At 37.7% G+C, this 12,855-nt stretch overlaps 3 protein-coding genes across 13 annotated transcripts in view; 1 reads left to right on the top strand and 2 right to left on the bottom strand.

Annotated features, from left to right (window-relative positions):
* Positions 1–20: 20 nt before the first annotated feature.
* Positions 21–1,762, bottom strand: LOC122530566. The gene is made up of 5 exons (XM_043657635.1): positions 1,443–1,762; positions 930–1,387; positions 651–865; positions 386–572; positions 21–285 (listed from the first exon to the last, which is right to left on the bottom strand). Exons 1-5 carry the CDS (start codon positions 1,558–1,560, stop codon positions 46–48), a joined length of 1,218 nt encoding a protein of 405 aa, XP_043513570.1. The 5' UTR covers positions 1,561–1,762; the 3' UTR covers positions 21–45.
* A 251-nt stretch (positions 1,763–2,013) lies between these two features.
* On the bottom strand, positions 2,014–5,085 carry LOC122530625 (ras-related protein Rab-18-B-like). Of its 4 annotated transcripts, none has more exons than XM_043657738.1 (5): positions 4,953–5,085; positions 3,539–3,672; positions 3,268–3,385; positions 2,871–3,188; positions 2,014–2,811 (listed from the first exon to the last, which is right to left on the bottom strand). In XM_043657738.1, the coding sequence occupies exons 2-5, from the start codon at positions 3,610–3,612 to the stop codon at positions 2,650–2,652; spliced, it is 672 nt and encodes a 223-aa protein (XP_043513673.1). In that variant the 5' UTR covers positions 3,613–3,672; positions 4,953–5,085; the 3' UTR covers positions 2,014–2,649. The 4 variants fall into 4 exon arrangements, with proteins under 4 accessions (XP_043513673.1, XP_043513672.1, XP_043513675.1 ...); XM_043657737.1 differs by lacking the exon at positions 4,953–5,085 and adding an exon at positions 4,079–4,228; XM_043657740.1 differs by lacking the exon at positions 4,953–5,085 and adding an exon at positions 3,981–4,046.
* LOC122530623 overlaps positions 4,872–12,855 on the top strand; it is a 9,957-nt gene continuing 1,973 nt past the window's right edge. Inside the window, exons 1-11 of one of the 8 annotated variants that reach the window (XM_043657729.1) lie at positions 4,872–4,906; positions 6,586–6,690; positions 7,177–7,315; positions 7,892–8,056; positions 8,134–8,665; positions 8,773–9,327; positions 9,410–9,799; positions 9,874–10,062; positions 10,136–11,064; positions 11,145–11,588; positions 12,148–12,855. In XM_043657729.1, the coding sequence (XP_043513664.1) occupies positions 4,887–4,906; positions 6,586–6,690; positions 7,177–7,315; positions 7,892–8,056; positions 8,134–8,665; positions 8,773–9,327; positions 9,410–9,799; positions 9,874–10,062; positions 10,136–11,064; positions 11,145–11,588; positions 12,148–12,342 (3,663 nt within the window). In that variant the 5' untranslated portion in view covers positions 4,872–4,886 and the 3' untranslated portion in view covers positions 12,343–12,855. Of the gene's footprint in view, positions 5,026–5,092; positions 5,266–5,334; positions 5,496–6,585; positions 6,691–7,176; positions 7,316–7,891; positions 8,057–8,133; positions 8,666–8,772; positions 9,328–9,409; positions 9,800–9,873; positions 10,063–10,135; positions 11,065–11,144; positions 11,589–12,147 lie in introns of those variants that run through there. The other 7 variants (XR_006307059.1, XM_043657728.1, XM_043657727.1 and 4 more) reach the window with 7 other exon arrangements.

Genomic DNA, 12,855 nt, shown 5'->3' with positions numbered 1-12,855 from the left:
TTTCTAAATATTTTTCTAAATATCTGTCTTTTATAAATATTTTTATTATTTGTTAGATTGCTCCAATACATCATTCTTATCTGATACACTTATTTTACACGAACTGCATATTTCAGGAAATTCACAACTTTCAAATTTTTTAAGTGATTTCCATACACATTTCCAACATTGTTTTTTAATACGATATAATTCTTGATAGCCTTTGCAAATATCGCAAGGAATATTTTTCATGGCTTCTTCATTCAGATTTTTTATTAGTTCTTCTTTTTCTAAACGTTTCGTCTCCTATTTGAAAAGTATTAATGCTTTACATTTTTAAATGTACACCGTACTGATTATTCCTAATAAAATAAAGCATTGGAAAATTATTATACATGATACTAACAACAAGTTTACGATCCATTTCTATAGTAGATAGCGCAATTAATTCTTGAAGATTGTCCTTTTTGGTTTTGGGAACATTGCTGAAAATCCATTGCAATAATTTATATCCCATGAAATGTATTGGGTCTGATGGCTTGTATTCTAGAGTTTTAGCCATTGCCCATGATAATGGCACCATAACATTTTGTCTGTTGTAGGAAATTAAAGAATGAAAATGAAGCAATGAAATGTATTGGGCTTTTATCCTTAATACAATCATCATTTACCTTAAGTAATCATTTCGTTGCGCAGTTAATTCATATACTGTTTTATTTTTTGCTAAAATATGACATTGACACAAGCAACTACATTGTTGATAATATTCTGGTACACTGGTAAAACTAGAACTGGTTCTAGAATTTGTCTTGTAGATTTCTTGCGTTATTTCTAGACAGCTACTGATTGGTTCCAATATAGTTAAACTACATTCGCATATTAGTTCCTGTAAAAAAATATTAACACAACAAATGTGGTAAATAGAACAAGTTAAGTAATTATATTCAAACCTCCAAAATTGGAAATTTTTCTTCCATTGCATCGAGGCCCAAGTCAACTAACATTTGTTCAGTTTCTTCATCAATTCCATATTGTTCTACTAATTGTACGACATTTTCTTCTATTCCAATGAGCCTCAAAAATTCAATTATTTTAGAAGATGCAGAATTAACAGGGGATTGCCAGTTTAAAATTCCAGGAATATCAATACCGCTTAAAGTTAAATAACGAAGAATATTTGGAGTTTGAAGTGCTACTCCGTGTACAATAATATTCCAACAATTTATATCATCTAAACTTGTAGATCTTAAATTTAAAATTAACTCATCGTTAAATTTGGTGGTCCACATTTCTTTGAACTTCAGACTATATGGCTCTACATTAAACTCTTTAAAATAATGAAGTTCACAATAACTAAGACTGATAAGTCCTAGTTTCATTGCTTTTATAATGTTATATATAGACATACCTAAAAATGAATTAATACAATTTTTGTTTTAATTTGTATCATAGATAAAAGACACCTTTCTCTCTCAATTTCTTTAAAACACGAATACTATATAAGCCACTATAGATAGAGATCAATAATCTTTCATCATTTGCAACATCAATAGAAATATTTTTCAATGCATCCGACTGCATACGAATGCATTGTTTAAGTCTGTCTGTTAGTAATGTCAATAATTTCTCTGTACTCCATGTTCCATATATTTGAAGTCCTTTATTAGTTAGCACGACATTTAATTTAGTTGTTTGTAAAATTTCTGTTGATGATGAATGTGTTGAACATGATTCGGAGGAGATTTCTCTAAAAATAATAAACTGATTTTAAGAAAAAGATTCACTTAACAATTTAAAGTTGTTTTAGATATAATTAAAATATTGTAACTTTGTATACTTTTCATTATGCGAATATTTATTAAAATTTTCATAGCTTCTGTGATATTTATTTAACATAATTGCTTTTTTTAATTACATACAAATGAAATTAATTTTCAGGACATGACACATATGAACTGATTATTATGGATTATGAAATGATCATTCAAAATCAAATTTTATCAGGCAACTGTTTTATAATGATATATCACATTATTTTATCATGATTAATGTAGGAATTTATTTTATTCACAATACATTAAAATAATTTCATTGAATCAGATAGTTATTGTTCATTCGATCATATTTAAAAAGTATCAGCATATAAAAGACAAAAGATTAAATAAACATATTTAATACAATATCATAGTAAATACATTTTTTTTACACAAATAACGATATGCATTTTACTTATTTATTGTGCAGTAAATATTGAAATTATGATAATAAGTTATCACGACAAGAAAGAAAATACTGAAACTATAAATGCTACAGCAAAAACATATATAAACATAATTAAAATCACTGTGTTTGAGATATTACCGAAGTTTTTTTGATATTTATTAATTATTAAATTACGTGCATACGCATAATATATTTACATGAATATAAATTTTGTATTACAAATACCTATATAAAATTTAACTGTTTAACAAAAAATTAGAAGTTAAAAGCAAACTCTATCTTTGATACAAGATATTTCTTCCCATAACATACACAAAGCAATAATGTGTCATATTATTATTCACGTTTGTTTTCAAAGTTCTCACACTTCAATATCTAGTTTTAGACCATATTCAACCTATGGTTTCTTTTGCAATTATCACTGGCAGAATTTCATATTACAATTATTTAAATCAAACTGCAATAACAATTTGAAGGTCTATTATGTAGCTGAGCATCATCTGCCAATTGTATTCCTCTCTGACCTCTGTGTCTTACACCTCCCATATTACCATTACCATACGAATTGATAAGAGTATGTCGATCCCAAAGTCCAGGTGTTTGTATTATCTATAAATAATGTTAATCTATAAGACTTGACAAGTTAAAAAAACAAAAAATAATCATACCTTTTGCACAAGTTCCTCGAAACAACATTTAATTCCATCTGCTGTTTTGGCACTGCTTTCAATGTATAGGGTTTGGTGTCTTCTGGCAAACTGTAGGCCTTCTTCAGTGCTTACTTCTCTGTTTGGTAAATCTATCTTATTACCCACTACCATTTTAATGATATCTGTCTTATTGCAATATGTATTCAACTCATTAAGCCATGTTTCTAACTTCATAAAGGTAACTCTATCTGTAACATCATACACTAATATAGCACCTTGACCATCTCTGTAGTAACTTGGTGTTAAAGTACGAAAACGTTCTTGTCCGGCAGTATCCTGCAATCATTTTTCAATATATTACATTGTTTTAATTAAAATATATGATTCTCTAATAACTAACATTAAAATGACTAACCCATATTGCAAGTTTTACTGTATTGCCATCAATTGTGACTTGTTTAGTTCTATAGTCCATACCGACTGTGCTTTGCATATTTTCATGAAATTCATCCTCGGTAAATCTAAGGAGTATGCTATCAATAAAAATAATAATATAAATGTAAGTAGATTTAATTATACAATCAACTTATATCAGCAATCATTATTATACAGTCAATTTATATCATTATTATACAGTCAATTTATATCATTATTATACAGTCAACTTATATCTGCAATCAACTTACCTAGATTTTCCAACATTTGATTCTCCTATCATTAATAGCTTTAAGACCGTTAACACATCTTGATCCAGAACCATTGTTAGTATTATATCACAGCACTCAGTCTAAATGTTATTTCTTCCTTTATGGCGTTGACACTGTTACAAATGAAATAATAATAATAATGTCATATAATCAATAAAGTCTCAATCAAATTTTAATCATAAGAATTCAATTCCATAACGAAATTATTAAATTTCCTTGGAATTTGAAAAGTGAAAACAAAGTGCTACAACAAAATAAATTGAAAATTACGTATTAATTATGTACTAATCAAAAGCACACAATAATTTGTGGCTATGTCACAGTATGATATGGCATATTCATGCAATTACTACATTGCACTTGATATTAATCACGGTGAAAACTCGAATAACGAAACGAAAGTTCAATAAATCTTGTTTACAAAACAGTTTCTTTTTTGGCGACGAAAAGGTTACAGATCGACGTTAATATTAATCCGAATACTTCTGACTTTCCCCTGGATCTTTAATAATCGCTCACCGTAAATATGTCACTCGGATCTAACGAATGATCTCATCGTTTCTTTACAACACGTAAATGCGAAAAATTACGATGCACTATTCTCGTGATGTATACTCTTAACGGTGGGGAAAGGAACGTCGAAGTAATTACAGTAGTTGTTCCAAAATAGCGTAGATGTCGTTTATGTTTGATTCTGGCCAATTACGCAGAAGACATAAAAGAAAAAAAAATGTTCCTAATAAATTCCTAACAAATGTAAATCAATCTTTATTGCAAATTTAAAGCGAAATCCCTGTCGAAATTCGAACAAAACGATTATGTGTGATTTATACGAATCATCCATCCTTAAATTCCAAGTCGTACGTAAGATTCGAACGTGTGAAATGTACGATTATTTAAAATAAGACGACACGAGTAGAGTCATGAACAGATCCAAAGTTTCGAATCATGAACAGATCGCTCGAAATTGCGAGAATAGCCGTGTACACTTGTACAGGGAGTGACCTAACCTTAACTGCGCGATACACGCTACGTTATCGCGTACGGAAAGATAAGAGTTTCATCGAAGATGTCAACTATCGAACACGGTCGATTCTTACGAAGAGCATCCAGCCCGCGCGTACAGTTATCGAACGACGTAGATTGATTCGAGTAATTGATCGATATTCATCGATCGAGCTTGAGAAGAAACATAACCTCAAAAAGAGAGAACGAAACGAGGGGGAAGGGGAAAAAGGGAGAAAGAAATACAAAGAGAGAGAGAGAGAGAGAGAGAGAGAGAGAGAGAGAGAGAGAGAGAGAGAGAGAGAGAGAGAGAGAAATTACGATGCATGGGATATGCCGTCGGTGAGTAATCGTCGCGAGTCGACTTTACTCGGGGTAAAGTACTCACCGACACTAGTGGGAGCATTGCAGAAGAGCGTTCGGACGCATCTTCGCACGACACGTCGAGAATCTAGGATAAAGTAAGTTTTCGTTCGCTATAGTGGCAGAACATTGGGGCAGACAGGAGAAAAAAAAGATGGCCGCCGGTGGGCTGCCATGAACGGGCTGCGTCGCTCACGCTCGTGGAAATGGGACGTTGCGACACCGAAGTGTCACCGCAGCACCCGTGAAGTGTCACAGAGTGTTCGTCGAGTGACGTGAGGTGTTTTTGTTTTGGTCGATCGCCGCGGGGGCCGATCGTTCGCGATGGCATCGGACGGGTAAGAGAACGAAATCCGCTCGATTCTAGGGGGGAATGGAAATACGTACGTACGTGCCATTGCCGCGGTACACTCGCTATATTTCGCGGATCGATAGTGAATTTTTTTTTTTTCCCAGTGACCCGTCCCAGTTTTCTTGCGGCGAGAGTTACGTCGTACTCGTCGACACGAACGACAGCATCCTCTCTCGACAATTCAAAACAGTTTGTCAAACACGCACGAGAGACTGGGTGGGTCTTTAAATTCGACGAGATTCGCTCGAACGTTTCTCTTTCACGTTCTTTCGCGTGTATGCGTGCACGAATCGTCCGAGTCATGTGCGCCTCGCGTATCTTCCCCTCCGTTTCTTTCGCCACTTTCGTTTTTCCCTTTTTTCTGTTTTTTTTTTTCTTTTCTTTTGCTTCGCTTTTCCGTTCCTTTGTACACAATTGTGCGCGCGAAACGGATTTCTACCGCCTATTTCGGCCAATTAAACGGATAGCATGACATCAGACGGTTGCTCGTATTGCAGCCAGCATTCCTATCAATCTGTGGTTATGGGGGTGAGGGGTGGGGACGGGCGGACGGGGGGATGGACACCCTTTTGTTAACGACGAAAGTTTCCTCGGTTTGCGAATGTTTCGCTTCCCCGACGTATTTCTGCCAGTAAGGGCTGACAACGTTCTTCTTTTTCCTCTCTTTCTTTTTTCATGGCTCGTAGATGGTTAGCACAGCTTATCTACGATATTTATTATCTATGAAAAATAAACTTCGATAAGGCCAGTACCGCGTGCCCCGTTTCCCCTCCCCTCCTCGTGGATTTGGCAGAATTCTATCGATTAATTATTTATATCTTGCAGTTGATCCGACGCGGTTTTACATTTCCAAATTCGTCAAAATTAAGCTCTCGATCGTTTGTTATCTAGAACTTTTTTAAATGTTACTTCGTAATGTCTTCTCGGTTTATAAAACATACCGCCACATGCATACATGCGTATATACATACATACATATATATATATTTTCACTTTGCCGCCCTATTTTTAGAGTTTTTAATTATAGTAATAAAAAGGAACAACAAATTTATCTTCGAGTGCACCCTACATGCTTTAATGACTTAATGTGTGCGCTAGTGATTTTATCAAGTTTAAATATCGCTTGTGAGATATTTTTTAATAACTTTGTCGTCCGCAGGACGGATTTTTTAAAATAAATTTTCCGGGTCAGAGAGGATCGTAAAATTATTCTTTCATGATAAATCGTTTGTGTTAAATTTGTGTTAAATTAAATTTGTTTAATTATTCATATTTCTAAAATTAAAAAAAGTAACTGTAATTGCAGTAGAATGGAGTGGGTAGAAATTATAGAACCTCGCACCAAGGAGCATATGTATGCTAATCTCACAACTGGAGAATGTGTATGGGATCCTCCACCTGGTGTACCAGTGTAAGACATAAATATATATATTCTTTTAATATGCAGTTAATACTGGATTAAATTATAAAGTCGGCTTTCTTATTAAGAAAAAATAATTAGTTGTCTAAAAGATAAAACTGTCTTTTTTTAATCTAATTAGCTTGGTGAAAGTTATCATCACATAAGCTTTTCCTTTTATGATGTAGGAAGCATTTACAATTGACAAGATTTCTACTTGAGGCACATGTAGAATATAAATGCTCTTTGCAACCTAAATTTAATAGGAAACAGTTTTAAGTTCAAAGTAAAGATCATAGTGAACAGTTTTAATTACTTAAAAATTAATTACTTAAAAAAATTTACTGGATTTATAACAAATTTGTTGTAGTCTGTGCAATGTATGTAACATAGTTATAAAAACAAGATAAGTTTCTGTTACAATCTAACGATAGTTTTTCAAGTATTAGTAATTTATACTACATATAAATGTATTCTTAATTGTGTTCTTAATTACAGAAAAAAGACAGATAACAATCAATGGTGGGAATTATTCGATCAAAATACTTCACGATTTTATTATTACAACGCAACATCCCAAAAAACTGTGTGGCACCGTCCAAGCGATTGTGACATCATTCCTTTAGCAAAGCTTCAGGTAAGTGACTCACTTTGCCTGATAACAAATATATAATTTAGAGGGGCAATGGTAAGACTAAACATGTATGTGACATTCTGTTAAAAATTAGGCGAGTTCCTTAAGTATTTGAAGTTTTAGATAATGATAAAAACTTATTGACATTGTGTATATTTACTCACTGAACGTACCGTTTGATTTATTAGGGATACAAACTCTATATGTGTAAACACAATGATTTAGAAGCTTTTCTTTCCATCAGTATAGAGTCTCTGTAGGATGTTAAAGATATAAGTGAGCAAGCTGTCTGCTTTCCATACAGCTATAAATAGCTGTTTGTAGCTAGGAGAAAAAACTCTGGTATACATTATACCATGTTAGCAAGCATTTGAGAATCTTTTAAATTTTGCTTTCTTACATCACGTTACGTTACATTTTTATTTCTTTGCGCGAATTAAAATTAAAACTTTTTTATATTGTACTAAATGACGGTTGTAATAAATAACAGCTGCTCGTAGGTGATTGTTATTTATTTTTTGTTTTTATCGTTGGCATTAAATTTGACTGAAATAATTGTGGAAATTTATTGTGCCGTAGACACTGAAACAAAATACAGAACCAGCAAGCAGCAGTGGAGCCGATACTCAGAAATCAACCGAGCCAAGAAAGAAAGAGTCCGTATCAACACAGACACAAACTCCTTCAGTCAGTCGATTAACAAGGTTTAATCATCAAGAAAGTTCCAATTTATCCACTTCGTTGGTAAGTCCTTCATCCTGCGGTCTCTGTTGTAAAAAAAAAAAAAAAAATCATTGGCATATAACTACCTTTTGTTATAGCAAAGTGGTAGTGTAAATAAAACAAGAACATCCAGTGTTGGCGTGGATCTCCAAACGTCTCCTCCTTCTCCATCTCCATCTTCAAGGCGGCATCATCATCATCATCACCATCACAATAACAGACATCACAGGCACCATGAAGTGCCTACAGCACGTCGCCAACATAATCATTCTCAAGACTCTGGTCGATCTAGTGACAGTTCTGTCTCTCACAGCCGTACGTCCTTGGAATCGACTGGGTACCGGCTGTTGGACTCTCCGCATCGGCACCATCATCGTTCCGCCGCGCAAACGTCATCGGCAAGTCAAGCACAGTCATCGCCGAGGCAGCACAGCGGCACGTTGGAGGCTAGGGGGCACAAGAGTGGCACCTTAGAAAGCGTGAAGAATCAGAAGTCAGTGCCGTTGGGTGAACCGCCTCCATTAGGTTTGTCACTCTCGACTAGTACTCCCCTATTTAAGAAGAAGACGTTCGTTGATTCGCAACGCGAGGGTAGGGCGGGCAATTTAGAGTTGGAAAAGAATAAAAATGGTAAGAATGTGAGTTAAATTTCATTAAGAAATTGAGATCGCGACGTTTCTGTTCGAGAAGAAGGTAAAATGAGAAGGAAGCTAATTCAGTGTGTTTTGCTGCTGCAGGTAGAGAAAGTAGTAGAAGCTCGTATGGTCCTGAACCAAGTACTTCGCCGTATCGTGAGTCGCTGATGGAATCTAGAATATTCAGGCAAGAGATGCCTCCGTACCGTCCGCCAGAAGTTCAGTTGAGTCATAGCTATAAATCGCAGGGTGAGAAGTATGGCTCCCTGGTGGAAAGCAGTAATCGTTATCATAGAGATAGAGAAAGAGAAATTCACCATAGAGAGAGAGTAAATAGTTTGGACAAAACAAACACTTCAGCCTTTTATCCAAGTTCCATGCATCCGCGTAATATGAATAAGCAAGATAATACTGGTAGTATAGGAAGACGGCATCATGGATGCTCGGTGTCGCTTTCGGAAGCGAATGTTAGGGACATGTACGGTGCAATGTTAGCTGAGAGAAACGATCCTTCGAAGAGCTTTGTCAGAGGTGCAGGCGTATTGAGCAATACGTCGAAGCAAAGAAGCGTTGAGGTTCCAGAACGAGAAAGAGAGCGAGAGCGCGACAGGGAGAAAGAGTATAGAAGAAATACCGCGTGTAACAATTCGCTGGATTGTAAGTTAATTCTCGTTTCTTTAAAATTAAGTAGTCATCGGTAGTCTCTAGTGTTTTAATTCATTCTTCTTTTTCTTTCAAGCTGTGCCACAACCATTGGCTCGCAGTTACAGTTTTGTACAGCAACAAAAGCAGCAACAAAAGTTGCAGCAGTTGCATCAGCAACAGCAACAGTCGAGGAGAAGAGATAGGGACGATGATTCTATGCACGAACGTTATCTTATCAGCCAGAGTCACGAGCAACCTAGGCAAAGGCTTAGCAGTAATACTAGCAGTAGTAATAGCAGTAATAGCAGCAGCAACAGTGCCGTGGGCGAGGAGACGGAAGGGCTTACGGAAGCGGACGACAGTAAAAAGAAGAGAAGCAATGGTAATCCGAGTCCGCCTCCGTGTTTCTACGGGAACCTGTTATCTGACGACGATCACTTGTTGCCGCTTCAGCATTATATTCTTCAGCAAGCAAAACTCTCAGGTGCGACTTCGACGATGAAAATAACTGTGACTGTAATTTTGAGAAACATTGACAATCCTTGGCGACTTGTGCAGGTTGTTACAAATTTGGAGACCCGTTGTTGGTAGAAGAGGGCGACGATTCTTTGGACGAGGAAGGTGGAAGAGGCGAAGGTATCGGCGGTAGGGCCGACGACGATTCCGATGATCAATTCGCGGATGACGAAGCAGCGAGCAATCAAGGTGATTCCTCTAGTCAGGAATACCTCGAAGATCACTATGCAGGTTAGTTGTCCAGAGAGAATGATGGAAAGCTTGTTAAATTAAGTTGAGACGTGTATATTTCGATACACTCAAGGTAACATTCGTATCGTAGATCTCGGTAACTACGATACCGCTGGATTAGCGACGTACTACAACACTGCTGACACACTGACGAGGCCACAAGTACGGCCACCGTCGCCACCGAGTATCCCCTCGCAGGCGGAAACGAGAGAAACCACCGTGACAGCGGTTACGAGACAGCCGCCAGTTCCACCGTCTGCCACGATAAGTTCTGTTCCCGTTGGTAGCGTTGTTGGCAGCGGTGTCGACAACACCGACGTCGACGAGGCGAGACGAGACGAAAGCGCCGGCGGCGGTGGCGGCGGCGGTGGTGGTGGCGGTGGTGGCGGCGGCGACATCGAGAAATACGCACAAGACAATCTTAATCTGAACTGCGGACGCCCAAAGGGGCTGAGGTTGTTGTTCCGGAAGAAGTTCAGCGTCCGCGACATTCTCAGCTGGTCCAAGGACCCGATACCGCAGCCGATGCTGGTGGTCGTTGACGGTGAAAAGTTACTGAAACGGGAGGCCTGCAATCTGTTCAGGCTGGTGCAAGTGTACATGGGCGATCGGAAAGCGAACGTCGGAATGACGTTGGACAGCGTGGCCATGGACATTGTGAACACAGCGTATTCGAAGCCACCGTTGCGGGACGAGTTGTACGTGCAGATATGCAGGCAAACGACGGAAAACCCGAGGAAGGAGAGTTTACGCAGAGGTTGGGAGCTGATGGCCGTCTGTCTGGCGTTCGTGCCGCCCAGCGCCACGTTCGAGCCCTATCTCGAAGGCTACATGAACAGACATCGTGATCCGAACTTTCAGTTCTCAGAGGTGGCCAAGTGGCCGATTCACGTGCAAGTTAGTCATTATGCGACCGTCGCCTGCCGTCGTTTACAACGAATCGGAGCACACGGCAAACGGCAGCCTCGCAAGGCCACCATAGAAGATATCGATCAAGCGAGAGTATGCCATTTCTTCTTATCTACTTGTTGTCGCGTTTCCTCTGTCGAATGTCGTTCTTACGTCTTTCATTTTCATCGTAGATTCAGATCTTCCGGGCGTCCATGTTCGGAGCGACGTTGTCGGAAGTGATGGCGTTGCAGAGAGACAGATTCCCAAATCGAGAGTTACCATGGATACAAACGACGTTGACGCGTCAAGTGCTCGCTCGGGGCGGTATCCTGACGGAGGGGATATTCAGAGTGTCCGCGGACGCGGACGAAGTCAGTGCTTTGAAGGCTTGCTTGGACAGGTTCGAGGATGGCACGATTCTGGCAGCTTCGCAAGATGCTCACGCTCCTGCTTCTTTGTTGAAATTGTGGGTCCGTGAGCTTTACGAGCCGTTGATACCCGATTCATTTTACACGGAATGCGTGTCGATGAGGCACGACGACGTCGAAGCTTCTGCAGCCAATGTCGCCGCGCTTGTAGATCGTCTGCCTGATTTAAATCGTCGTGTTCTTTGTCACCTGATACGATTCCTTCAGGTTAGTATTAGCTTTACTTGCACATATTGTTAGATTTAAAAAGACTTAGTAGATTTAAAAGATATATATATGAGATATATAGTTAAAAGATATATCTATTAATAGATTTAAAAGATATATATATATATATATATGTATATTTTTTTTATAACTGTAGGCATGTTTTTTTTTTTCTTAAATAAATTAGCAGATCGTTTTTTTTTTTGCGTTATGATCTTGAGTTGAATGTCGTACTGAAAATTGAATCGAGCTAAATTGAATTGTTCGAGTTATATTCGCTATAAGCAGTAAATAATGATGAGTATCAGAGATACGATACGACCCTTGTCGTTCAATTGTCAAAAGTAGCAAATCGTCAATCGAAACTTGACACTTTGTTTGTTGGAACTTGCGACAAAGTGAAACTATCAGGATTGATTAAACGTTCAGCTCGTCCTCGACTGAGGGGATCAATTGAGGCTAACGAGCCTCGCTGACGAGAAGTGACCTGGTTTCCCTTACTATCTCTTGTTTTCTTCGTTTGAAATTCACCGCGTATCGTATGAAATACTTGTTCCAGATTTTCGCCAGGCCGGAAGTCGTTGCCCGCACTAAAATGGACGCAAACAATTTAGCAATGGTGATGGCACCGAATATATTGCGCTGTACCTCGCAGGATCCGCGCGTGATCTTGGAAAATGCACGAAAAGAAATGGCTTTTGTTCGTACTCTTATTGAGTCATTAGAAACTGCTTGGGTCGATGATCTTCACTGACCATTCTATTGCGCGCTAGAAGAGAGAACGCTCTAGACTACTATGCCAAATGAATCCAGCTGTATATTCACGTGTATTGTTAGTTATTTCACTGTTTTCTCTATTATCGTTCTCACTTTTTCTTTCTTCTTTCATTCCTTCTCTTTTTCTTTTCTTTTTTTTCTTCTCTCTCTCTCTCTCTATTGTCATTATCACACACACACACATACATACACATATACACGATACCCCCCTCCCATAGATCCGTGAATGTTAAATTAACGTAATGGTAAATTTAGTGCTAAAGTCTTACCAAGCTAATCACCAAGTTTTCCCTGCTCCTCCTCGTTTCCCTATTTATTATTTATACGCAGATTATATGTTATACAGATAGAGATTATTAGATTATATTATGTATATCGCTATATATTCATATTATATATTTTACCAATCCTTGTTACCGCGTTGAACAAACGCGGACGGCTTTTTTACTTGATCATTGTTGAATCTCGTGTAAGATAAAACGATAAAAAA

Source organism: Frieseomelitta varia, unplaced genomic scaffold (assembly GCF_011392965.1).
Source record: "Frieseomelitta varia isolate USP_RPSP 00005682 unplaced genomic scaffold, Fvar_1.2 scaffold_347, whole genome shotgun sequence".
Taxonomy (NCBI): Eukaryota; Metazoa; Arthropoda; class Insecta; order Hymenoptera; family Apidae; genus Frieseomelitta; species Frieseomelitta varia.
Note: the sequence above shows the minus strand (reverse complement) of the source record. Positions and strands in the feature narration are given on the sequence as shown.

Bases quoted from the DNA above. Each gene is read 5' to 3' on its own strand.
- LOC122530566 (XM_043657635.1), bottom strand. From the start codon at position 1,560: ATGCAGTCGGATGCATTGAAAAATATTTCTATTGATGTTGCAAATGAT. The intron at 573-650 runs GTAAATGATGAT...TTCCTACAACAG, and splicing joins CAACGAAATGATTACTTAAG to ACAAAATGTTATGGTGCCAT. The intron at 286-385 runs GTTAGTATCATG...CTTTTCAAATAG, and splicing joins AAATGGATCGTAAACTTGTT to GAGACGAAACGTTTAGAAAA.
- LOC122530625 (XM_043657738.1), bottom strand. From the start codon at position 3,612: ATGGTTCTGGATCAAGATGTGTTAACGGTCTTAAAGCTATTAATGATA. The intron at 3,386-3,538 runs GTAAGTTGATTG...TTTTATTGATAG, and splicing joins TCAAATGTTGGAAAATCTAG to CATACTCCTTAGATTTACCG. The intron at 2,812-2,870 runs GTATGATTATTT...CATTATTTATAG, and splicing joins TCGAGGAACTTGTGCAAAAG to ATAATACAAACACCTGGACT.